This window comes from Schistocerca gregaria, chromosome 1 (assembly GCF_023897955.1).
Source record: "Schistocerca gregaria isolate iqSchGreg1 chromosome 1, iqSchGreg1.2, whole genome shotgun sequence".
Classification (NCBI taxonomy): domain Eukaryota; kingdom Metazoa; phylum Arthropoda; class Insecta; order Orthoptera; family Acrididae; genus Schistocerca; species Schistocerca gregaria.
The window spans coordinates 1130758172-1130784689 of NC_064920.1; the positions used below are offsets into that span (position 1 = coordinate 1130758172).

At 42.0% G+C, this 26518-nt stretch overlaps 1 protein-coding gene across 3 annotated transcripts in view; it reads left to right on the forward strand.

Annotated features, from left to right (window-relative positions):
* The window catches only part of LOC126283989 (scoloptoxin SSD14-like), a 399534-nt gene that overhangs the window by 361228 nt on the left and 11788 nt on the right, over positions 1-26518 (forward strand). For all 3 annotated transcript variants that reach the window (XM_049982525.1, XM_049982532.1, XM_049982515.1), the window contains 2 exons: positions 23325-23556; positions 23642-23832. In XM_049982525.1, the coding sequence (XP_049838482.1) occupies positions 23325-23556; positions 23642-23832 (423 nt within the window). The remainder of the gene's footprint in view (positions 1-23324; positions 23557-23641; positions 23833-26518) is intronic.

The window sequence follows — 26518 nt, forward strand, 5'->3', positions numbered from 1 at the left end:
TGTATTTATAATGATCTGTTAATGCAGTTATCATTGTGTGTGTGTGTTTGTGTTTGTGTGTGTGTGTGTGTGTGTGTGTGTGTGTGTGTGTGTGTGTGTGTGTGTAGTACCTGGTCTTTCAGACATGTCCAAAAGAACAGACGCCATTTCGATCTGGCAGCCATTATGAATTAAGACACAAAGGAATGACAGACATTGGCTGTGACAGGGCATTGATTGAAATCAGTAAAATTTATACTGGACCAGTGTCTCCTGCATTCTAGGCAGGTGCTCTGACCACTAGGCCATCCAGTCACAGTGGTCATTACAACTGCGTGGACTACCCCAGCATGCCACCCATTAGACTCATATTCTCAACTTGTCCACACACTACTAATGTAGTGCCCCTTGGCCAATATCCTCATTACTCATGCCATTTTGCCAATTCCAATAAGGGTTCGAGCCTGGTGTGCTTTGCACTGAAAAGGTCACTGGCTGTCGCACCTTATATATATGTATGGTACCTGATCTTTTGGAAACAAAAATTCCAAGACTTACAAAGCGGGAAAGTGCCGGTAGATAGGCACAATGAATATAACACACAAACACACACACACAGAATTTCGAGCTTTCGCAACCGGCTTCTGCTTCGTCAGGAAAGAGGGAAGGAAAAGGAAAGATTAAAGGATGTGGGTTTTAAGGGAGAGGGTAGGGAGTCATTCCAATCCTGGGAGCGGAAAGACTTACCTTAGGGGGAAAAAAGGATAGGTATATACTCGCGCGCACACACACACACACACACACACACATATCCATCCATACATACACAGACACAAGCAGACATATTTAAAGGCAATTTTTTGCCTTAAAATATGTCTACTTGTGTCTGTGTATGTATGGATGGATATGTGTGTGTGTGTGTGTGCGCGCAAGTATATACCTATCCTTTTTCCCCCTAAGGTAAGTCTGTCCACTCCCGGGATTGGAATGACTCCTTACCTTCTCCCTTAAAACCCACATCCTTTCATCTTTCCTTTTCCTTCACTCTTTCCTGATGAAGCAGCCGCCAGTTGGAAATTTTGTGTGTGTGTGTGTTTGTGTGTTATTTTATTGTGCCTGTCTTCTGGCGCTAGGTAGCCAATAATCTCCTCAGTGCAGATGCACACCACGCTTGAACTCTTACAGGAATTGATGAAATGCCATGAGTAATGAGGATCAAGGGCAAGGGACGCTACAGTAGTAGCGTGTGAATAAGCAGAGAATTCTGATCTAATGGGAGGCATGCTAGGGTAGTCCAGGCAATTGCAATGACCCCTGAGTCCAGGTGGCTTAGTGGTCAGAACATCTGCCTAATAAGCAGGAGACCCAGGTTCAAATTCTGGTCCAGCACAAATTCTCAATTTTCCTCATTGATTTCAATCAATGCCCACTCACAGCCAATGCCTGTCATTCCTTTGTGTCTTAGTTATCATTGTTTCTTGGAGAGCCCTTTAGATATAGGTTAGTGGAATGCAGTTGTGCTCAGGGTATTAAGGAAAAATTCAGTATGATAGGTAAATTCCTCATAAATATCTGTGTCATTAACACTGGATAACATTTATTCAGACTTAGACAATAAGGCTGCTTACTCATTGTGGTTGATCTCATCGAAGTCAATCCATGAGCATACTGCAGTTTGTTATGGATTTCATCTTTCATTAGCTTGCAAGGTGAAACAAAAAAGCAAGTAGAGTCTTACACTAAAATCCTCTTTTATTATCGGTTGGCAGCAAATATTTGGTTTAAACTGAGTCATATGCTTTCTCATGACTTACAGACCTCAGCAGGAGCAGTAATTTGTCCTCATTCTTACATTCTGTAATTTCATGTGCAACTTACAGATGGCCCATTGTGCTATACCAGTCTGTCAATTTTTATTCACCATTCACCATATCTGAAACAGAATAAGCTTCATCTCTTGTACACAATTACGGACATATGTAGTTATTCTTAATTACAGGCATACATAATTACTGAAATTTAGTCATGGATTTCGAATTTTAACTTCACAAGTTCACACTCTGTACATAAAAAAATTAATAACATTGTAATATGAGTTTGTAGCTATACAGTTTTCTTTGAAATAATTTCCAGTCATGGACCAATCAGAGGATAGTAATTTATTACAGATTTTAGAGAAGCTAACTCTGGTAGGTGGACTGTTTTCACCAGCCTGTGTCTTGGAACACCAGTTTTCATTTGTCATCTAGGGCTGTGCTGATGGATGTGTCTTCTAATGTGCAGTTCTTTTACATTTAGTTTAAGTATAATAATGAGACATATTTGTAAATCCATTTGATAGCTGAGTGTTTTAAAATGCCCGCTCCAGGGCCCAAGGAGGAGCTTCTGGCCCTAGTTTGAGTCCATCGTCCAGGTTGATGATGGGAGGCCAGTGTGCCAGATAGCCTGGATGTAGCTATTAGGCAGTTTTCCACATCCCAACTCAGATACAAGATGTGCAAAAAGTTTGTAAAATGATGTGACATTTGACTGTCTGATTATACTAGATGCAGAAATGAGAAGGAAATGGATTCCTACCCAAGAGGACTGGCAGTAGCTTTAAAATGCCTTTGGGAGTGATGATGACCCCATGTAATAATAGCCTATATAAAGGTATGGTTTGTTTTCTAAGAAAGCGGAATATACCATACAATTCCTAACCCAGTGTTGGTTGGATAAACGGCAAAAGAAAGGAAGGAAGGAATGAGAGATATATGTACAGAAGTACAACTGTGAGTATCATAAGTTTTCTTGTATGAGTTAAAATCCTAGGTCAAAAATCGCAAAAAATATCTTTATTCATAGCTAGTTTCAGATCTGATGGGCCATCTTCAGACCTAAAATACAGAAAATGTGTAAAAGATGTGAACAATTACAAAATATATTTAATAATTGAAGTTCCATTATACAGGGTGAGTCACTAACTATTGCCATCTACACTCCTGGAAATGGAAAAAAGAACACATTGACACCGGTGTGTCAGACCCACCATACTTGCTCCGGACACTGCGAGAGGGCTGTACAAGCAATGATCACACGCACGGCACAACGAACACACCAGGAACCGCGGTGTTGGCCGTCAAATGGCGCTAGCTGCGCAGCATTTGTGCACCGCCGCCGTCAGTGTCAGCCAGTTTGCCGTGGCATACGGAGCTCCATCGCAGTCTTTAACACTGGTAGCATGCCGCGACAGCGTGGATGTGAACCGTATGTGCAGTTGACGGACTTTGAGATAGGGCATATAGTGGGCATGCGGGAGGCCGGGTGGACGTACTGCTGAATTGCTCAACACGTGGGGCGTGAGGTCTCCACAGTACATCGATGTTGTCGCCAGTGGTCGGCGGAAGGTGCACGTGCCCGTCGACCTGGGACCGGACTGCAGCGACGGACGGATGCACGCCAAGACCGTAGGATCCTACGCCACTTCCCAGCAAATTAGGGACACTGTTGCTCCTGGGGTATCGGCGAGGACCATTCGCAACCGTCTCCATGAAGCTGGGCTACGGTCCCGCACACCGTTAGGCCGTCTTCCGCTCACGCCCCAACATTGTGCAGCCCGCCTCCAGTGGTGTCACGACAGGCGTGAATGGAGGGACGAATGGAGACGTGTCGTCTTCAGCGACGAGAGTCGCTTCTGCCTTGGTGCCAATGATGGTCGTATGCGTGTTTGGCGCCGTGCAGGTGAGCGCCACAATCAGGACTGCATACGACCGAGGCACACAGGGCCAACACCCGGCATCATGGTGTGGGGAGCGATCTCCTACACTGGCCGTACACCTCTGGTGATCGTCGAGGGGACACTGAATAGTGCACGGTACATCCAAACCGTCATCGAACCCATCGTTCTACCATTCCTAGACCGGCAAGGGAACTTGCTGTTCCAACAGGACAATGCACGTCCACATGTATCCCGTGCCACACAACGTGCTCTAGAAGGTGTAAGTCAACTACCCTGGCCAACAAGATCTCTGGATCTGTCCCCCATTGAGCATGTTTGGGACTGGATGAAGCATCGTCTCACGCGGTCTGCACGTCCAGCACGAACGCTGGTCCAACTGAGGCGCCAGGTGGAAATGGCATGGCAAGCCGTTCCACAGGACTACATCCAGCATCTCTACGATCGTCTCCATGGGAGAATGGCCGCCTGCATTGCTGCGAAAGGTGGATGTACACTGTACTAGTGCCGACATTGAGCATGCTCTGTTGCCTGTGTCTATGTGCCTGTGGTTCTGTCAGTGTGATCATGTGATGTATCTGACCCCAGGAATGTGTCAATAAAGTTTCCCCTTCCTGGGACAATGAATTCACGGTGTTCTTATTTCAATTTCCAGGAGTGTACATTAATGGCTTACCATTCCATATTGATGAAGGTGCAAAGTTAGTTCTTTTTGCTGATGATACAAGTATAGTAATAACAACCAAAAACCAAAAACTAAGTGATGTAATTGTAAATGACGTTTTTCACAAAATTATTAAGTGGTTCTCAGCAAACGGACTCTCTTTAAATTTTGATAAAACACAGTATATACAGTTCCGTACAGTAAATGGCACAACTCCAGTAATAAATATAGACTTTCAACGGAAGTCTGTAGCTAAGGTAGAATTTTCAAAATTTTTAGGTGTGTCCATTGATGAGAGGTTAAACTGGAAACAACACATTGATGGTCTGCTGAAACGTCTGAGTTCAGCTACGTATGCTATTAGGGTTATTGCAAATTTTGGTGATAAGAATCTCAGTAAATTAGCTTACTATGCCTACTTTCATTCACTGCTTTCGTATGGTATCATATTCTGGGGTAATTCATCGTTGAGTAGAAAAGTATTCTTTGCTCAAAAACATGTAATCAGAATAATTGCTGGAGCCCACCCACGGTCATCCTGCAGACATCTATTTAAGGATCTAGGGATCCTCACAGTAACCTCACAGTATATATATTCACTTATTAAATTTGTTGTTAATAATCCAGCCCAGTTCAAAAGTAATAGCAGTGTGCATAGCTATAACACCAGGAGAAAGGATGATCTTCACTATGCAGGGTTAAATCTGACTTTGGCACAGAAAGGGGTAAATTATGCTGCCACAAAAGTCTTTGGTCACCTACCAAACAGCATCAAAAGCCTGACAGATAGTCAACCAACATTTAAAAATAAATTAAAAGAATTTCTAGATGACAACTCCTTCTACTCATTGGCTGAATTTTTAGATGTAAATTAAGGGAGGGAAAAAACTATCTTAAGCATTAGTGTCATGGAATATTTTGTGTAATGTAATATCTTGTACAGACATCTTTCATTAACCTGACACGTTCCACATCATAACGAAGTGTCGTATTCATGATCTATGGAACAAGTATTAATCACCTTCTGTAAAAGGATGCTCAGCCACCTTTGTGACCTTCATTCACCTTCAAAGACCGTACTGTTACACATCATTGGATTTATCTGGATGGCCATTATCAGAAAATAAGTACCAAACTATACCATCTCATATATATATATATATATATAACCAATGTCATATTATGGCCCCCATTGTCCCATGCAACATTTGTCCCACACACTTTTCAGCTACTATCATACTTTCAGAGTTATTCTAGTTGGCAATAGTTAGTGACTCACCCTGTATGATTCCTATCAATATACAATTATTATTTTGTTCAGTGTATATCACCCACCCAAGCTTTGTACATTGTCATAAATTGTTGAGCTGGATTTCTCTTATTATACTGAAAGATCTTATGGGCATGTATATACTGGAAAATATGTAAGATCATGACAAAAATAGAGCTGTACAAAAAGTATATTTGGTAAGTGGTATAAAACTATTATGTTACCTAAAGTAAAAGGTTGTTATTGGCTACAAAAATTTCTGATGTTGCCCCTTTATCATTTTTAGATCCAGTGTTCATACCGCCATACCTGTGTGTTTATATGAACAATTGACAGCAGGGGTCTTGGAGAACCGTTCCCGGCCCATTGTGTTGACTGAACCTCGGTCTCAACATCATAACCATAAACCCATGCCTCGCTGCCAGTTATGGATTCTCTTAAGGAACTCCTCATTTTCATTTGTACTATCCGAAAGCTCTTCACAGATTGCAAGGCAAAGGTCTTTCTGATCATGAGCCATCGGATGAACTTCATGGCAATACAATGCATTACAAGATTCTGTGTCAGGATTTCATGACTTGATCCAACTGAAATGTTATATTTTTCTGCAATCTCTTGGACAGTCAGTTTTTAGTTGGCATACACTATTTTGTTGACGTTTCTGAAATGAGTATTGTCGGTAGATGCTGAAGGGTGTCCTGAGCGAGGCTCATCTCTGCATTCCATCCAGCCATTTTTAAACCATGTGAACCATTTATAACACTGGCTACAGCCTAAGCATTCGTCACTGTAGGCATCCTGTATCATTTGATGTGTCTCTGTAAAGGTTTTCTTGAGTGTCATATGAAATGTTATGCAGACGTGTTGCACCACTAACTTTGTCATCTCAAAATTGCAAACTGTGTGACACAGCATTCTACTCAATGCATACTCAACAACAACTAACAGACATACAACAATGAAACTTCCAGCAGTTGCATATTAAATATAGCTGTGTATAGGGATGCCAACAACATTTTGCTCCAACACACCATTGACACAAGATTACAAATGCTCCGGAATTTCTGAACAGACCTGGTATTTGGTTTAATATCTGGGTGCTAAAACTTTAATGAATAATAAAGAACTTTACTTAAGTTTAGCACAATTATATTCCAAATTTCAGTTGTCATGCTACATATAAAGCATCTCTCTGACAACCCTAGTACTTCCAAGATACGTCTTGTTTACATCCACTTAATGGACTATGTAACTGTCACCCCTGTCAGTCACTTGTATTAACTTACGAGTGTGGAAATAAGTACACTGAATCTATAAATTCCAAAATGATGGAACACAGCAATCAGTCATCATTTTCTTTCTGGTTTTATTAAAGCAAATCTAGATTTCAGCTAGTGCGTAGCCATTATTCATCTTCTATTTCATTGTTTCAATACATGAGCTCATATGTCAATCCCCTGTTGTTTGGACTTTTGTTACAGTTCTTGAATGAACTCAAACAATGGAAAATCCAGGATGGAATGTAACAATATTGTGAAAAGAAAAGTTGCTGTTCACCATATAACGGAGATGTTGAGTCGCAGACAGGCACAACAAAAAGACTGTCACAAGTCACTGAGTGTGGCCTCAGTTGCCTCAGTTTGCAGTCGTGTGTGAGTTGTGTTTGTGTTAGTGTGTATGTGTATATTGCCATCTAATTCTGACACAGGCCTTACTCACCAAAAGCTATTATTTGCGACAATCTTTTTGTTGCACCTGTCTGCAACTCAGCATTTCTGCTGTATGGTGAGTAGCAACTTTTCTTTTCACCATATTCTTGAATGAACTGTGACAGAAGCCCAAACCAAAGGGGACTGACAAATGAGGACATGTACCGAAACTATGAAATAGTGCTCTGGTAATGGCTAGGCACTAGCCAAAATCTTTATTTGCTTTAATAAAACCTGAAAGAAAAGGACGACTGATTGCTGTGCTCCATCATTTTGAAAGTCATATCACAATTGAGACATATTGTTGAGAGCATCCACATTCCTAAAGGAAGGTACCTCAATGAGGATCTATAAATGATAAATGGCCAATATTAGAAATTGTTTTAACCAATGACAACATTCTACTTTATGTAAGATATTCATTTTTATACCACTTACCAAATATACTTTTATGCATGTTTATTTTTTGTCACAATCTATTATATTTTCCATTTTGTACATGCCTTCAAGATCCTTTAATTTAAGAGCAGTTCAGCTCAACAGGTTATGGCAATGTGTAAGGCCTGGATGCTGGTATCCACTGAAAACTTCATGATCCTTTAATTTAATAAGAACAATTCAGCTCAACAGCTTATGATGATGTGTAAAGCATGGAGGCTGGTACACACTGAACAAAACAATAATTTTATATTGGAATGTATCATATAATGGATATTATAAATTGTATCTTGTTGTTTAGCTCTCATATGCAGTTTTCTGTATTTCTTATCCAAAGATGTCTCACCAATGAGCTGGAACTAGTTACCAACAAAAGATATTTTTGTGGCCTTGGCTTAGGATATTTGATCCATACATTTCAACATAATAGATCACTTGTCTCTCTATTTGACATATATAAAAAACATAGATGATGTGACTTATCAAACGAAAGTGCTGGCAGGTTGATAGACACACAAACAAACACAAACATACACACAAAATTCAAGCTTTCGCACCCAACAGTTGCTTCATCAGGAAAGAGGGAAGGAGAGGGAAAGATGAAAGGATGTGGGTTTTAAGGGAGAGGGTAAGGAGTCATTCCAATCCTGGGAGCGGAAAGACTTACCTTAGGGGGAAAAAAGGACAGGTATACACTCGAACACACACACATATCCATCCACACATACACAGTCAGAAGCAGACATTTGTAAACGTAAAGAGTTTGGGCAGAGATGTCAGTCGAGGCAGAAGTACAGAGGCAAAGATGTTGTTTAAAGACAGGTGAGACATGAGTGGCGGCAACTTGAAATTAGCAGAGGTTGAGGCCTGGCGGATAACGAGAAGAGAGGATATACTGAAGGGCAAGTTCCCATCTTCGGAGTTCCGACAGGTTGGTGTTAGTGGGAAGTATCCAGATAACACAGACGGTATAACACTGTGCCAAGATTTGCTGGCTGTGCACCAAGGCATGTTTAGCCACAGGGTGATCCTCATTACCAACAAACACTGTCTGCCTGTGTCCATTCATGAGAATGGACAGTTTGTTGCTGGTCATTCCCACATAGAAAGCTTCACAGTGTAGGCAGGTCAGTTGGTAAATCACGTGGGTGCTTTCACACATGGCTCTGCCTTTGATCGTGTACACCTTCTGGGTTACAGGACTGAAGTAGGTGGTGGTGGGAGGGTGCATGGGACAGGTTTTACACCAGGGGCGGTTAGAACAGTAGGAGCCAGAGGGTAGGGAAGGTGGTTTGGGGATTTCATAGGGATGAACTAAGAGGTTACGAAGGTTAGGTGGACGGCAGAAAGACACTCGTGGTGGAGTGGGGAGGATTTCGTGAAGGATGGATCTCATTTCAGGGCAGGATTTGAGGAAGTCATATCCCTGCTGGAGAGCCACATTCAGAGTCTGATCCAGTCCCGGGAAGTATCCTGTCACAAGTGGGGCACTTTTGGGGTTCTTCTGTGAGAGGTTCTGGGTTTGAGGGGATGAGGAAGTGGCTCTGGTTATTTGCTTCTGTGCCAGGTCGGGAGGGTAGTTGCGAGATGTGAAAGCTGTTTTCAGTTTGTTGGTGTAAAGGTTTAGGGATTCTGGACTGGTGCAGATTTGTTTGCCATGAAGACCTAGGCTGTAAGGAAGGGACTGTTTGATGTGGAATGGGTGGCAGCTGTCATAATGGAGGTACTGTTGCTTGTTGGTGGGTTTGATGTGGACAGACGTGTGAAGCTGGCCATTGGACAGATGGAGGTCAACGTCAAGGAAAGTGGCATGGGATTTGGAGTAGGACCAGATGAATCTGATGGAACCAAAGGAGTTGAGGTCGGAGAGTAAATTCTGGAGTTCCTCTTCACTGTGAGTCCAGATCATAAAGATGTCATCAATAAATCTGTACCACACTTTGGGTTGGGAGGCTTGGGTAACCAAGAAGGCTTCCTCTAAGCGACCCATGAATAGGTTGGCATACGAGGGGGTCATCCTGGTACCCATGGCTGTTCCCTTTAATTCTTAGTATGTCTGGCCTTCGAAAGTGAAGAAGTTGTGGGTCAGGATGAAGCTGGCTAAGGTAATGAGGTGGGTAGGGTGGCAGGTGATCGACATGAAAGGAAGTGCTCCATCGCAGCGAGGTCCTGGATGTGTCAAATATTTGTGTATAAGGAAGTGGCATCAATGGTTACAAGGATGTTTTCCAGGGGTAACAGATTGGGTAAGGATTCCAGGTGTTTGAGAAAGTGGGTGGTGTCTTTGATGAAGGATGGGAGACAGCATGTAATGGGTTGAAGGTGTTGATCTACGTAGGCAGAGATACGTTCTGTGGGGTCTTGGTAACCAGCTACAATGGGGCGGCCAGGATGATTGGGTTTGTGAATTTTAGGAAGAAGGTAGAAGGTAGGGGTGCGGGGTGTTGGTGGGGTCAGGAGGTTGATGGAGTCAGGTGAAAGGATTTGTAGGGGGCCTAAGGTTCTGAAGATTCTTTCAAGCTCTTCCTAGACTTCAGGAATGGGATTACTTTGGCAAACTTTGTATGTAGTGTTGTCTGAAAGCTGACGCAGTCCCTCAGCCACATACTCGGCGAAGATCAAGTACCATGGTCGTGGAACCCTTGTCTGCCGGAAGAATGACGATGGATCGGTCAGCCTTCAGATTACGGATAGCCTGGGCTTCAGCAGTGGTGATGTTGGGAGTAGGATTAAGGTTTTTTTAAGAAGGATGAGGGGCAAGGCTGGAAGTCAGAAATTCCTGGAAGGTTTGGAGAGCGTGATTTAGAGGAAGAGGAGGTGGGTCCTGCTGTGACGGAGGAGGGAACTGTTCCAGGCAGGGTTCAATTTGGATAGTGTCTTGGGGAGTTGGATCATTAGGAGTAGGAGTAGGGTCATTTTTCTTCATGGCAATGTGATATTTCCAACAGAGAGTACGTGTGTAGGACACTAAATCTTTGACGAGGGCTGTTTGGTTGAATCTGGGAGTGGGGCTGAAGGTGAGGCCTTTGGATAGGACATAGGTTTCGGATTGGGAGAGAGGTTTGGAGGAAAGGTTAACTACTGAATTAGGGTGTTGTGGCTCCAGATTGTGTTGATTGGAATTTTGAGGTTTTGGGGGGAGTGGAGCTGGAAGTGGGACATTGAGTAGATGGGAGAGACTGGGTCTGTGTGCAACAAGAGGAGGTTGGGGTTTGCTGGAAAGGTTGTGAAGGGTGAGTGAGTTTCCTTTCCGAAGGTGGGAAACCAGGAGATTGGATAGTTTTTTGAGGTGGAGGGTGGCATGCTGTTCTAATTTGTGGTTGGCCTGTAGGAGGATGCTGTGAAGAGCCGGTGTGGATGTTGGACAGGAAAGATTGAGGACTTTTATTAAGGATAGGAGTTGACGGGTGTGTTCATTGGCATAGTTGCGAAAACACACTTGACCTCTTGGCCACAAACAATCCAGAGCTGATAGAGAGCATCATGACTGATACAGGGATTAGTGATCACAAGGTCATTGTAGCTAGGCTCAATACCATTTCTTCCAAATCCATCAGAAACAAACGCAAAATAATTTTATTTAAAAAAGCGGATAAAGTGCCACTAGAAGCCTTCCTAAAAGACAATTTCCATTCCTTCCGAACTGACTATGCGAATGTAGACGAGATGTGGCTCAAATTCAAAGATATAGTAGGAACAGCAATTGAGATATTCATACCTGATAAATTGGTAAGAGATGGAACGGATCCCCCGTGGAACACAAAAAAGGTCCGAACGCTGTTGCAGAGGCAATGGAAAAAGCATGCGAAGTTCAGAAGAACGCGAAATCCTGAAGATGGGCTAAAATTTACAGACGCGCGAAATTTGGCACGTACTTCGATGCGAGATGCCTTTAATAGGTTCCACAACGAAACATTGTCTCGAAATTTGGTAGAAAATCCGAAGAAATTCTGGTCGTATGTAAAGTACACAAGCGGCAAGACGCAGTCAATACCTTCGCTGCGCAGTGCCGATGGTACTGTTATCGACGACTGTGCCGCTAAAGCGGAGTTATTGAACGCAGTTTTCCGAAATTCCTTCACCAGGGAAGACGAATGGAATATTCCAGAATTTGAAACACGAACATCTGCTAGCATGAGTTTCTTAGAAGTAGATACCTTAGGGGTTGCGAAGCAACTCAAATCGCTTGATACGGGCAAGTCTTCAGGTCCAGATTGTATACCGATTAGGTTCCTTTCAGATTACGCTGATACTATAGCTCCCTACTTAGCACTCATATACAACCGCTCGCTCACCGATAGATCTGTACCTACAGATTGGAAAATTGCGCAGGTCGCACCAGTATTCAAGAAGGGTAGTAGGAGTAATCCATTTAACTACAGACCTATATCATTGACGTCGGTTTGCAGTAGGGTTTTGGAGCATATACTGTATTCAAACATTATGAATCACCTCGAAGGGAACGATCTATTGACACGTAATCAGCATGGCTTCAGAAAACATCGCTCTTGTGCAACGCAGCTAGCTCTTTATTCGCACGAAGTAATGGCCGCTATCGACAGGGGATCTCAAGTTGATTCCGTATTTCTAGATTTCCGGAAAGCTTTTGACACCGTTCCTCACAAGCAACTTCTAATCAAGCTGCGGAGCTATGGGGTATCGTCTCAGTTGTGCGACTGGATTCGTGATTTCCTGTCAGGAAGGTCGCAGTTCGTAGTAATAGACGGCAAATCATCGAGTAAAACTGAAGTGATATCAGGTGTTCCCCAGGGAAGCGTCCTAGGACCTCTACTGTTCCTGATCTATATAAATGACCTGGGTGACAATCTGAACAGTTCTCTTAGGTTGTTCGCAGATGATGCTGTAATTTACCGTCTAGTAAGGTCATCCGAAGACCAGTATCAGCTGCAAAGCGATTTAGAAAAAATTGCTGTATGGTGTGTCAGGTGGCAGTTGACGCTAAATAACGAAAAGTGTGAGATGATCCACATGAGTTCCAAAAGAAATCCGTTGGAATTCGATTACTCGATAAATAGTACAATTCTCAAGGCTGTCAATTCAACTAAGTACCTGGGTGTTAAAATTACAAACAACTTCAGTTGGAAGGACCACATAGATAATATTGTCGGGAAGGCGAGCCAAAGGTTGCGTTGCATTGGCAGGACACTTAGAAGATGCAACAAGTACACTAAAGAGACAGCTTACACTACACTCGTTCGTCCTCTGTTAGAATATTGCTACGCGGTGTGGGATCCTTACCAGGTGGGATTGACGGAGGACATCGAGAGGGTGCAAAGAAGGGCAGCTCGTTTTGTATTATCGCGTTATAGGGGAGAGAGTGTGGCAGATATGATACAAGAGTTGGGATGGAAGTCATTACAGCATAGACGTTTTTCGTCGCGGCGAGACCTTTTTACGAAATTTCAGTCACCAACTTTCTCTTCCGAATGCGAAAATATTTTGTTGAGCCCAACCTACATAGGTAGGAATGATCATCAAAATAAAATAAGAGAAATCAGAGCTCGAACAGAAAGGTTTAGGTGTTCGTTTTTCCCGCTCGCTGTTCAGGAGTGGAATAGTAGAGAGATAGTATGATTGTGGTTCGATGAACCCTCTGCCAAGCACTTAAATGTGAATTGCAGAGTAGTCATGTAGATGTAGATGTAGATAGTTGATGTGTAGGTGAAGGATTAGGTGGGTAAGGGCAATGAATTGTTCAGTTTGCAATTGGTATAGGGACTGATGGAAAGAAGGGTTACAGCCAGAGATGGGAACTTTAAGATATGACTTCCTCAAATCTTGCCCTGAAATGAGATCCATCCTTCATGAAATCCATTCCACTCCACCAAGAGTGTCTTCCCGCCGTCCACCTAACATTAGTAACCTCTTAGTTCATCCCTATGAAATCCCCAAAACACCTTCCCTACCCTCTGGCTCCTCCCCGGTGTAAAACCTGTCCCATGCACCCTCCCACCACCACCTACAGCAGTCCCGTAACCCAGAAGGTGTACACGATCAAAGGCAGAGCCACGTGTGAAAGCACCAACGTGATTTACCAACTAACCTGCCTACACTGTGAAGCTTTCTATGTGGGAATGACCAGCAACAAACTGTCCATTCGCATGAATGGACACAAGCAGACAGTGTTTGTTGGTAATGAGGATCACCCTGTGGCTAAACATGCCTTGGTGCATGGCCAGCACATCTTGGCACAGTGTTACACTGTCCAGGTTATCTGGATACTTCCCACTAACACCAACCTGTCAGAACTCCAGAGATGGGAACTTTCCCTTCAGTGTATCCTCTCTTCTCGTTATCCGCCAGGCCTCAATCTCCGCTAATTTCAAGTTGCCGCCGCTCATACCTCACCTGTCTTTAAACAACATCTTTGCCTCAGTACTTCTGCCTCGACTGACATCTCTGCGCAAACTCTTTACGTTTACAAATGTCTGCTTCTGACTGTGTATGTGTGGATGGATATGGTTGTGTGTGCTAGTGTACACCTGTCCTTTTTTCCCCCTAAGGTAAGTCTTTCCACTCCTGGGATTGGAATGACTCCTTACCCTCTCCCTTAAAACCCACATCCTTGCGTCTTTCCCTCTTTCCTGATGAAGCAACCGTTGGATGCAAAAGCTTGAATTTTGTGTGTATGTTTGAGTTTGTTTGTGTGTCTATAAACCTGTCAGCACTTTCATTTGGTAAGTCACATCATCTTTGTTTTTAGTTTTAGATATATTTTTCCCATGTGGAATTATATATATATATATAAAACAAAGATTCCAAGACTTACCAAGCGGGAAAGCGCCGGTAGATAGGCATAAAGAATAAAACACACAAACACAAACACACACACACACACACAGAATTTCAAGCTTTCGCAACCGGCGGCTGCTTCGTCAGGAAAGAGGGAAGGAAAAGGAGATGAAAGGATGTGGGTTTTAAGGGAGAGGGTAAGGAGTCATTCCAATCCCAGGAGCGGAAAGACTTACCTTAGGGGGAAAGAAGGATAGGTATATACTCGCGCACACACACACAACACACACACACACACACACACACACACACACACACACACACACACACATATCCATCCATACACACACAGACACAAGCAGACATATTTAAAGGCAAAGAGGAAGGGCAGAGACGTAAGTCAAGGCGGAAGTGTGGAGGCAAAGATGTTGTTGAAAGACAGGTGAGGTATGAGTGGCGGCAACTTGAAATTAGCGGAGATTGAGGCCTAGTGGAAAACGAGAAGAGAGGATATATTGAAGGGCAAGTTCCCATCTCCGGAGTTCGGATAGGTTGGTGCTGGTAGGAAGTATCCAGATAACTCAGACGGTGTACCACTGTACCAAGATGTGCTGGCCGTGCACCAAGGGATGTTTGGCCACAGGGTGATCCTCATTACCAACAAACACTGTCTGCCTGTGTCCATTCATGCGAATGGACAGTTTGTTGCTGGTCATTCCCACATAGAAAGCATCACAGTGTAGGCAGGTCAGTTGGTAAATCACGTGGGTGCTTTCACACATGGCTCTGCCTTTGATCGTGTACACCTTCCGGGTTACAGGACTGGAGTAGGTGGTGGTGGGAGGGTGCATGGGACAGGTTTTACACCGGGGGCGGTTGCAAGGGTAGGAGCCAGAGGGTAGGGAAGGTGGTTTGGGGATTTCATAGGGATGAACCAAGAGGTTACGAAGGTTAGGTGGACGGCGGAAAGTCACTCTTGGTGGAGTTGGGAGGATTTCATGAAGGATGGATCTCATTTCTTGCAGGCTTTTAGGAAGTCGTATCGCTGCTGGAGAGCCACATTCAGAGTCTGATCCAGTCCCGGGAAGTATCTTGTCACAAGTGGGGCACTTTTGGGGTTCTGTGAGAGGTTATGGGTTTGAGGGGATGAGGAAATGGCTCTGGTTATCTGCTTCTGTACCAGGTTGGGAGGGTAGTTGCGGGATGCGAAAGCTGTTTTCAGGTTGTTGGTGTAATGATCCAGGGATTCAGGACTGGAGCAGATTCGTTTGCCACGAAGGCCTAGGCTGTAGGGAAGAGACCGTTTCATATGGAATGGGTGGCAGCTGTTGCTTGTTGGTGGGTTTGATGTGGACGGATGTGTGAAACTGGTCATTGCACAGATGGAGGTCAACGTCGAGGAAAGTGGCATGGGATTTGGAGTAGGACCAGGAGAATCTGATGGAACCAAAGGAGTTGAGGTTGGAGAGGAAATTCTGGAGTTCTTCTTCACTGTGAGTCCAGATCATAAAGATGTCATCAATAAATCTGTACCAAACTTTGGGTTGGCAGGCTTGGGTAACCAAGAAGGCTTCCTCTAAGCGACCCATAAATAGGTTGGCATATGAGGAGGCTATCCTGGTACCCATGGCTGTTCCCTTTAATTGTTGGTATGTCTGGCCTTCAAAACTGAAGAAGTTGTGGGTCAGGATGAAGCTGGCTAAGGTGACGAGGAAAGAGGTTTTAGGTAGGGTGGCAAGTGATCGGCGTGAAAGGAAGTGCTCCATTGCAGCGAGGCCCTGGACGTGCGGGATATTTGTGTATAGGGATGTGGCATCAATGGTTACAAGGATGGTTTCCGGGGGTAACTGACTGGGTACGGATTCCAGGCGTTCGAGAAAGTGGGTGGTGTCTTTGATGAAGGATGGGAGACTGCATGTAATTGGTTGAAGGTGTTGATCTACGTAGGGAGACATATGTTCTGTGGGGGCATGGTAACCAGCTACAATGGGGCGGCGAGGATGTTTGGTTTGTGAATTTTAGGAAGTAGGTAGAAGGTAGGAGTGCGAGGTGTCGGTGGGGTCACGAGTTTGATGGAGTTTTGTAGGGGGCCTAAGGTTCTGAGGATTCCTTGAAGCTCCGCCTGGACATCAGGAATGGGATTACCTTGGCAAACTTTGTATGTAAAGTCTTCTGAAAGCTGACGCAGTCCCTCAGCGACATACTCCCGACGACCATGGTACAGATTTATTGATGACACCTTCATGATCCGGACTCACAGTGAAGAAGAACTCCAGAATTTCCTCTCCAACCTCAACTCCTTTGGTTCCATCAGATTCACCTGGTTCTACTCCAAATCCCATGCCACTTTCCTTAACGTTGACCTCCATCTGTCCAATGGCCAGCTTCACACATCCGTTCACATCAAACCCACCAACAAGCAACAGTACCTCCATTATGACAGCTGCCACCCATTCCATATCAAACGATCCCTTCCCTACAGCCTAGGCCTTCGTGGCAAACGAATCTGCTCCAGTCCTGAATCCCTGGATCATTACACCAACAACCTGAAAACAGCTTTCGCATCCTGCAACTACCCTCCCGACCTGGTACAGAAGCAGATAACCAGAGCCACTTCCTCATCCACTCAAACCCAGAACCTCTCACAGAAGAACCCCAAAAGTGCCCCACTTGTGACAGGATACTTCCCGGGACTGGATCAGACTCTGAATGTGGCTCTCCAGCAGGGATATGACTTCCTAAAATGAGATCCATCCTTCATGAAATCCTCCCCACTCCACCAAGAGTGTCTTTCCGCCGTCCACCTAACCTTCGTAACCTCTTGGTTCATCCCTATGAAATCCCCAAACCACCTTCCTTAACCTCTGGCTCCTACCCTTGCAACTGCCCCTGGTGTAAAACCTGTCCTATGCCCCTCCCACCACCACCTACTCCAGTCCTGTAACCCGGAAGGTGTACACGATCAAAGGCAGAGCCACGTGTGAAAGCACCCACGTGATTTACCAACTGACCTGCCTACACTTTGACGCTTTCTATGCGTGAATGACCAGCAACAAACTGTCCATTCGCATGAATGGACACAGGCAGACAGTGTTTGTTGGTAATGAGGATCACCCTGTGGCCAAACATGCCTTGGTGCACGGCCAGCACATCTTGGTACAGTGTTACACCGTCCGAGTTATCTGGATACTTCCTACCAGCACCAACCTATCCGAACTCCAGAGATGGGAACTTGCCCTTCAATAAATCCTCTCTTCTCGTTATCCACCAGGCCTCAATCTCCGCTAATTTCAAGTTACCGCCACTCATACCTCACCTGTCTTTCAACAACATCTTTGCCTCCACACTTCCGCCTCGACTTACATCTCTGCCCTTACTCTTTGCCTTTAAATATGTCTGCTTGTGTCTGTGTATGTATGGATGGATATGTGTGTGTGTGTGTGTGTGTGTGTGTGTGTGTGTGTGTGTGTGTGTGTATACCTTTCCTTTTTTCCCCCTAAGGTAAGTCTTTCCGCTCCCAGGATAGGAATGACTCCTTACCCTCTCCCTTAAAACCCACATCCTTTCATCTTTTCTTTTCCTTCCCTCTTTCCTGACGAAGCAGCCGCCGGTTGCGAAAGCTTGAAATTCTGTGTGTGTATGTTTGTTTGTTTTATTCTTTGTGCCTATCTAACGGCGCTTTCCCTCTTGGTAAGTCTTGGAATCTTTGTTTTTAATATATTTTTCCCATGTGGAAGTTTCTTTCTATTTTATTTACATCATCTCACAAATATTCCAATACTTACCAAGCGGGAAAGCGCCGGTAGATAGGCACAATAAATAAAACACATACACAGAATTTCTAGCTTTCGCAACCGACGGTTGCTTCTTCAGGAAAGAGGGAAGGAGAGGGATAGACGAAAGGATGTGGGTTTTAAGGGAGTGGATAAGGAGTCACTCCAATCCTGGGAGCGGAAAGACTTCCCTTAGGGGGAAAAAAGGACAGGTGTACACTCGCACACACACACATATCCATCCGCCTATACACAGACACAGATAGTGTCCCATGTGAAAGTTTCTTTCTATTTTATTTACATCATCATATTAAATTTTCTATATGTTGCTTATACATGGGTTGGAACTTTAATAGTGGCAAGTATTTATTATTTACAGCTCGTACAAAATATATACATGTTTCAAAGTTTTACTGACCTTCAAAGTAGTCAGCAGCATTGTGTATAACCTGTTGTCAGTGATGTGGAACTCGTAGAATGCTCATGGCAATGTCAGTTGTGTTGACAGTTCGAGCAGTGCGTTCTATTGCCCAACAAATTTGTAGCAGTTCTGAAGCAAATGCCATGAAGTGTTTCCTTCAGTTTATAAATCAAGTTGAATTCACAAGGGCTTAAGTCAGGGGAGTGCAGTAGGTGGTATAGCACTTAGCAGCCCCAGCAGTCAAACAAATCTGTAACAGCTTGCACTGTATGTGCTTGAGCATTGTCCTGCAAAATGATGGTCCAGTCCTGCAGAAAGTTTCATCACTTCTGTCTCTATGCTGTTCATTTTTGGAACACAACATATGACCATGACAGAAGTGATGACATTTTCTGCAGGACTGGACCATTGTTTTGCAGGACAATGCTCAAGCACGTACAGTGCAATCTGTCACTGATTTGTTTGGCTGCTGGGGCTGCTAAGTGCTATACCACCTACTGCACTCCCCTGACTTAAACCCTTGTAAGTTCAACTCGATTTATAAACTGAAGGAAACACATCACGGCATTTTCTTCAGAACTGCTACAAATTTGTCGGGCAATAGACCATGCTACTCGAACTGTCAACACAACTGGCACTGCTAAGAGTATCCTGTGACTTTCATATCACTGGCAGTGAGTTATACAAAATGCTGCTGACTACTTTCAAGGTCAGTAAAACTTTGAAACATGTATCTGTTTTATACGTTATAAATAGTTGCCTCTATTTAAGTTTCAACCCTTGTATGTGAAGTGTGTTCCCATTCCAGCAGCCCATAAAAAATAAGAGACTGGAACAGTCCAAAATATCCACTTCTAAAGACAGCTTGTTACTGGGCTTGGTTTAAATGCAGTGTCTTTTCCATGTGGTTGGTGATGATTTTAGAAAGTATGTTGTGCATTATGGAAGAGGGATGTATGTCTGTAGCTTTTATGCATCCTCTGTCTCATTTTGTTTGAAAATTACATTATAATTCCCATTCTTAGGGAATGTGTTCCTCTGCAGGATTTCTGTATATAATTTTGCAGGTTCATATATTATTAATTTTTGTCACCTTTAATGATTTCTATTCAGAAACACCATCTCCAGGTCCCTTTTCTTTCTCTCTGTGCCTTGAATAGTTTTTATTTCTTTGTGCCTTGAATGGATTTTGTGTTTCACTAGTTGTTACTTCCACTATGAATTTTCTGTGATTCTAATTCATCTCTTGATTCTCTATACTGTTAGTCTCCCACTGCTGAAATGTAATGGCTACCTACATACTCTTTTCTCAATTGTTTCTCATATCAGATTTGCATTGTACCTTCATAAAGCCTCTGGAAGGTTTTTCTCAATTGTTTGCTTTAGTTTAGTATACTTTGTCTTTCTTTTCTTCTCTTTTACTTGAAACTCTTGCTATTCCATTAACAGTTACCTATTTCCATTTGAGATTTTCTTTTCAATCGATCAATCAATCAGTCAATCTCTGTTTTCATCCATTAACAATATACATTTTATGGATGTAGTCAATTACAATATAATTTCTTATATTTAATTTGTTTCAAAAACTTTGATAATAAATACAAATATTTTATATCAGTATATATAAATAATATTACTTTTCCATATTCAGATATTCTTCAACGTTATAAAAACTATGTGCTAGTAAAAATTGTTTAAGGTCTACCTTAAATTTAAGAAGTTCTTTAATTTTGTTTATTGTAGCAGGCAATGCAGTAAAAAGTATTTTGGGCTGGTAGTTTACCCTTTTTTGGTAGAGCACTCCTTTTTGGATGTCTCTGTGAAAATCATCTCTGTTCCTTGTTTCATGGTTATGAAACTGATTAATGTTGAAAATTCCTGGTGAGTTTTCAGAAAGCAAACACATTCTTAGATGTATAACCTAGGAAGAGGCATTTTTTAAATTCGTTAAATATTTTCCTGCATGACACTCTACTGGGAACCGCTTTCATTATACTAATGGCCCTTTTTTTGAAGTATGAAAGCTTGTTTTGGCATACCTGTATTTTCCCAGAAGATCACACCATATCTAAGCAAACTGTTCATACAAGCATAATAGGCACACAGCAGTGATTCAGTGTTGCAACATTCCTGAAGCATTCTTAGCACATAACAGTATTAGTTATTTACTCAAAGTTTCTAGATGCTTTTCCCCTCTCAAGGGCTCATCCACCCATATACCTAGGAATTTTGTGTGACGTGTATGAATGCTTAATCATTCCTTTTAAGGGGACTCTGTTGTCAAATCATCCATGTTTACATAATCAGCAATCATAACAAAACAGGAATCTTTGTCTTTTATATAAAAGGATGTAGTAGGTCACCTGAAGACTTGTAAACTCATTATATCTTGATCAAAAAGCCTCAGTTAAAGTGAGAGGAGAAAGTACAACCTGGATCAGACAAGGAAAAGGAGCAGGACAAGGATGCTGTCCATTACCTATCCTTTCCAACCTCTACTTGGAAAATATGATTGACCACTGCTCATTAGATGACAAAGAAGTAGAAGTTGGAGGAAGAAGAGTAGGGTGTTTGAGGTTTGCTGATGACATGGTCCTTCTAGCCACAGGAGAAAAAGAATTACGGGATTTAGTGGACACCATTGAAGCTAATGAAAAAATTATGGAATGAAAACTAACAAAAAGAAAACAAAAGTATTGGCACTAGGAGGAAATAAAGAAATAAAAATTATGCTGAATGGAGAAATATTAGAACAGGTGCTAAATTTTAAGTATCTTGGAAACAGGATAGACACCAACTGGAAGTGCACCACAGAAATTAAAACAAGTGTAGCAATGGCAAAAGAGGCATTTTATAAGAAAAGGAGAATTTCTGCAGCAGTCTGGACAGGGAACTGAGGAAAAGACTCATAAAATGTTTTGTGTGGAGTGTGCTGAAACATGGACTTTGAGGAAGAAAGACAGAGAAAATCTGGATGATTTTGAGGTGTGGACATGGCAGAGGATGGAAAGAATAAGTTGGAAGGACATAGTAAAAACTGAAGAGGTACTGAGAAGAGTGCGAGGGAAAAGACAGTTACTAGATGTAATAAAAAGAAGAAAAAGAAATTAGATTGGGCATATATTAAGAAAGAATTGTGAACTGTTGAAAACAGTTTTAGAAGGGTATGTAGAAGGGAAAAGGAAGCAAGGAAATAAAAGCTTTCAGATACTGGATGATGTGATGGACGGAACAACATACAGCAGCCTTAAGAAGGAAGCAATGGATCACAGAAAATGGAGAGGCAAAGTCTCTGCTAATATAGCAGAAAACTGATGATGATGAGTTCACATAATAATTCTTATCGATTTATGTCATGTGCACTCTTTGCTTCCAACCTGCCAAGTTAGGTGAGAGCACTAAATGCATTGCTTCCTGGGCTTGGGCATGTGCACCGTCCCCGAATCGAATCCGCCCAGCGGATTAACGACGATGGCTGGTGTGCCGGCCAGCCTGGTTGTAGTTTTTAGGTGGTTTTCCACATCCTACTAGGTGAATACCAAGCTGGTCCCCATGTCATGCCTCAGTTACACAGCTTGCGGACATCTGAACACATTCGCAATTTTCCATGGATTATGCTAATCGCAGACAGTTGGGGTACACTAATTCCGTCCTGGGGGATACGGGGTGGCGGCAGGAAGAGCATCTAGCCACCCCTTAAACTAACATTGCCCAATCCAATTAACAATGCCGACCCTGCGTAACTGTGGGAATACGGCACAAACAATAGACAGACTCTTTGCTGCCCAATGTCACTCCTGGTGGATGCACTGTGAGAATCGATAATGCAGATGACTAAATTCAGTAAGAAATATAACATGAAGTGCTACATCCTTTTATATAAATGACAAACATTCCTGTCTTATCATGCATGAAATGTGTAAACATGCTTGACAGAAGGACAGTATCCTCTTATAAGGAACAATTATGCAATGAGACATGTCATAATGAGCTAACACTTTATATTGGCTGATAGGCTGAAATTGCAACTTGAATAAAAACACCTAATAACAGCCAAGGCAGAAAAAATACTCATTTCTAAAAAAATAAATAAGTATATAAATAATAAAATAAAATAAGAGAATGGAAGGGGAGGGGAGGAGTGGCTAATTGCTAACAGATATCAAGTCTGTTCTATTCTTTCATAAACATACTTGGATATCAGAACAGGAAACCTCTGTGTATCAGTTCAAGAGCTTGGAGTCCACCAGTGTGAGATGACCCAATGAGTGAATCTGTTTGGAAGTCTGGAGTTAACCAAAGTATTTTTGTGACCTATCCTGCATCTGTACTTCTTCATTCTCTTGGCTACCACATTTCTTTATCACTCCTCCCACTTTTTGTTTATTGATCTGGACCTGCAGTCTGATTTTCACTTCTTTTATAGCTTTAATTTTGGTCTTTCATATTCAGAATAGGAATTTTATGGTTTTCGTATGAAACCCAAATAAATTGTTACTAGCATAATTTATTTTTGTTAATTTTTAACCAATCACAGCAAGATAAGTGATTTAAAAGGTCTATTTCAATTATTTTACTAATAATTTCTTCCCTTGTTCTTAGGGTTGTTTGGGAGCCTCCAGTTTCTGCTAAAATGGGTGGTAACATTACACTATATACATCTCCCCTACCTGGATCAGGACCTTTGCTTGTATTTATGCTGAATATCTTGGATGGTTATATACCTACCTCTGATGAGATCACGACATATCAGCGTATCACAGAAGCTTTTAAATATGGGTATGGCAGAAGGACAGAATTAGGTGATCCTTATTTTAATGAGAGTGTTTTAGAGGTTGGTGCTTGACTAAAAGTTTGCTATTACATTGTGGCAACTCTGATAATATTTTCATTGCAATCTCTTTTTTCTTTATTCACAGATTGTTAAAAACTTAACATCAAGAAGTTATGCAGAAAGTATACGTGCACAAATAACTGATACTGAAACATACAATGAACCGGAACACTATGGAGCTGTGTTGAGTCAGCCTGATGATCATGGGACAGCACATATTTCAGTCATTGCGCCCAATGGAGATGCTGTCTCTGTCACAAGTACCATCAATTTAGTGTATGTAATAATGTTTTTGAAAAGTTCAAGTTCCTTAAAATGTGAAAAATTATTTTAATGACAATATTATGAAAAGGATAGATAGCTACTCACCATAAGGTGGAAATGCTGTGTCACAGACAGGCACAACAGAAAGACTGCTAAACAAGGAAGCTTTCGGCCAGACTTGAATTTGGCAGTAGCAAGCAGACAGTGGTCAAGTGTGAGAGTTGCATTTGTGTAAATGTGTGTGTGTGTGAGTGTGTGTGTGTGAGAGAGAGAGAGAGAGTAAGTGTGAGTGGATAGGTGGGTGGATGCATTTTTTCTAAGGAAGAAGAAGGCATTTTAACCAAAAGCCTACTTCTTTGGCAGTCTTTTTGTTGTGCCTGTCTGCGACTCATCATTCCATTATATTTTTTTGTATGTCCATCCTTGTGATTGGAGGCCTGAGGGATTTGGTCCGTTCAGTTGTGTAATAAAATGGAACATCCACAGCCAACCTTATGATGCCATTATATGTGTACCAGTTTCAGTGCTTCAGTGCGCCATTTTCAGGCCTTAGCTGACACTGAGTGGGTTAACACCATCTGTATACACAATGTATCAGTAGCCTACATCTATAACTGGTTGTGACAAAGCAAGATGGGAATAATTTTAATTCCCCTCTTGTTTCATCTGCCTCCTGAAATTTGTTTTGTTACTTTTAACTATTTACCATTAACATATGCAAATATAATCTGTATTTTCATAAAAGAAAAAGGTTGGCCCTCAGTTTCAAAGAATATAACACCAGATCTAATTTTGTGCTTAGTTTTATATATGTAATTGATTTTCTAATTTATTTTGACGATGCCTAGTTAGTATTTTTCATTATGGGGTGAAATCAGTAATTGTTTCATAACTTAAATTCTATTGTTTACATATAAACAAATATAAATTCTGTAATAACTGTAAACATTTGGAAGATGAAATGGTAGTAATCTCAAAGTACCTATTTTGCTCTAGTCAGAAACATGTTACCAAAGCCAGCTCTTCATTTATTCCAAAGTAATTAACCGTTTTGTCAAAAGTGTTGTTTATATAACTATAGTTGTTAATTTCATGATTTAAACAAATAACTTGACCTAACTTTTGTAGTAGAAGAAACTGTTAAAGAGGCACAATTTTTCTATGCATTCGGTTAATTTAATGAGTTCAATTTACCTTTGAACAATGTGTAGTTTCAGTACCAATTATTGTGATGATATATAAGGGCCCAATTTTTGGTCGTGAGACAATCGGTCCAAGGCCGAGTTACAGACGAGTAACCTGTGCTGGTTAGAAAAACAACAATGCTTCAAATTAACTGTGGAATAAGTGTTAAACAATTAGGCCGGGTGTAAAAACAGTGGGAGTGTCTGCTCCATATGTACCTGATTATTCTTCAAGAATTGTGAACTTTGTGGTTAGGTTTTACTGCCCATAGATGTTCAACAAGAAACTGTCGTAGCAGTATGAGGAGTTTTGCCTGCAAACTATTATTAAAGCTTATGGAAAATTTAACCAATAGTGCATTGGCCATACACATATAACTGTGTATTATTAGGAGGTTGTGTAAAGTGAAAATTAAAGTACTGTAAAATGTAACTGTGCATCTATCGGCTACATCATTTAAAGTAGTCAGTGTCGGAATCCACAACTCATTTTTCAGCCAGTGTAGCAATGCAGTATGAAGACACCGAGGACAGTCGACAAACATCAGTCGACAAATAAATAAAAGCAGGCGGGACCTCCACATGGTTTTCGCAAACTGCCTCTAATAGTGATGCTATCTCTCCAGCCATAAACTAGTTGATGATTGGAGAGACAGCACACTGTTACAGGTAGTCTGTGAAAACCAGTTATAGGTGTTGGCCACTGATGCATTGTGTATACAGATGGTGTTAACCCTGTCAGCATCAGCTAAGGCTTAAAGATGGTGCACTGAAGCACCAAAACTGGTAGCCATATAATAAAAGACATCATGAGAATGGCTGTAGGCATTCAGTATTATTACATTTTCAGTATATGTTCATAATATTGTCATCATTACATCCTGGACTTCCATTACTTGGAAAATTATTTTAAATTGTTGCATTTCCATTATCGAAACTAAAAAGAATGCAGAAGAATCAAATTTTAGGTGAAAATGTTAAATTATCACCATTACCGTAAGTATAATCTTGTTTGAATGAGGTTTATTCTGTGTTTGTAGATGCACACTGCATATTGTACTAACATTCTGATTCATAATCAGCATAATTTTAATATACTACAAATTTTAGCAGTCACCAGAATTATTCCCCCCCCCACACACACACAACATTTGTTTAGTCATTGTAAAATTTCAGCTATCCCTATTGCAGTAGTCATCACAACACAGGTCCCACCCTGAAGTTGGCTCACTGCAACAGGAAAGGGAAAGGGCTCAGGACCTTGAATATTTGTATCTGTAACAGTCTGTTGATGGCAATGACACCATCCCTTGAAGAGTATGACTGAATGTGGCCTGGTTTTATGACTCATCAGCTTTCAGCACTTCACTTCGAGGTCTCAGATGGGGCTTTCAGCTCTTCTGCTTAGCACTATCTACGATGTGAGTCGACTACAAAAATTCTTATTTAAGATTTGTGTGTTGTTACAGTACCTTCCAGTGCGATCAGAATGGCATTATGTTCCCTTCAAAGTG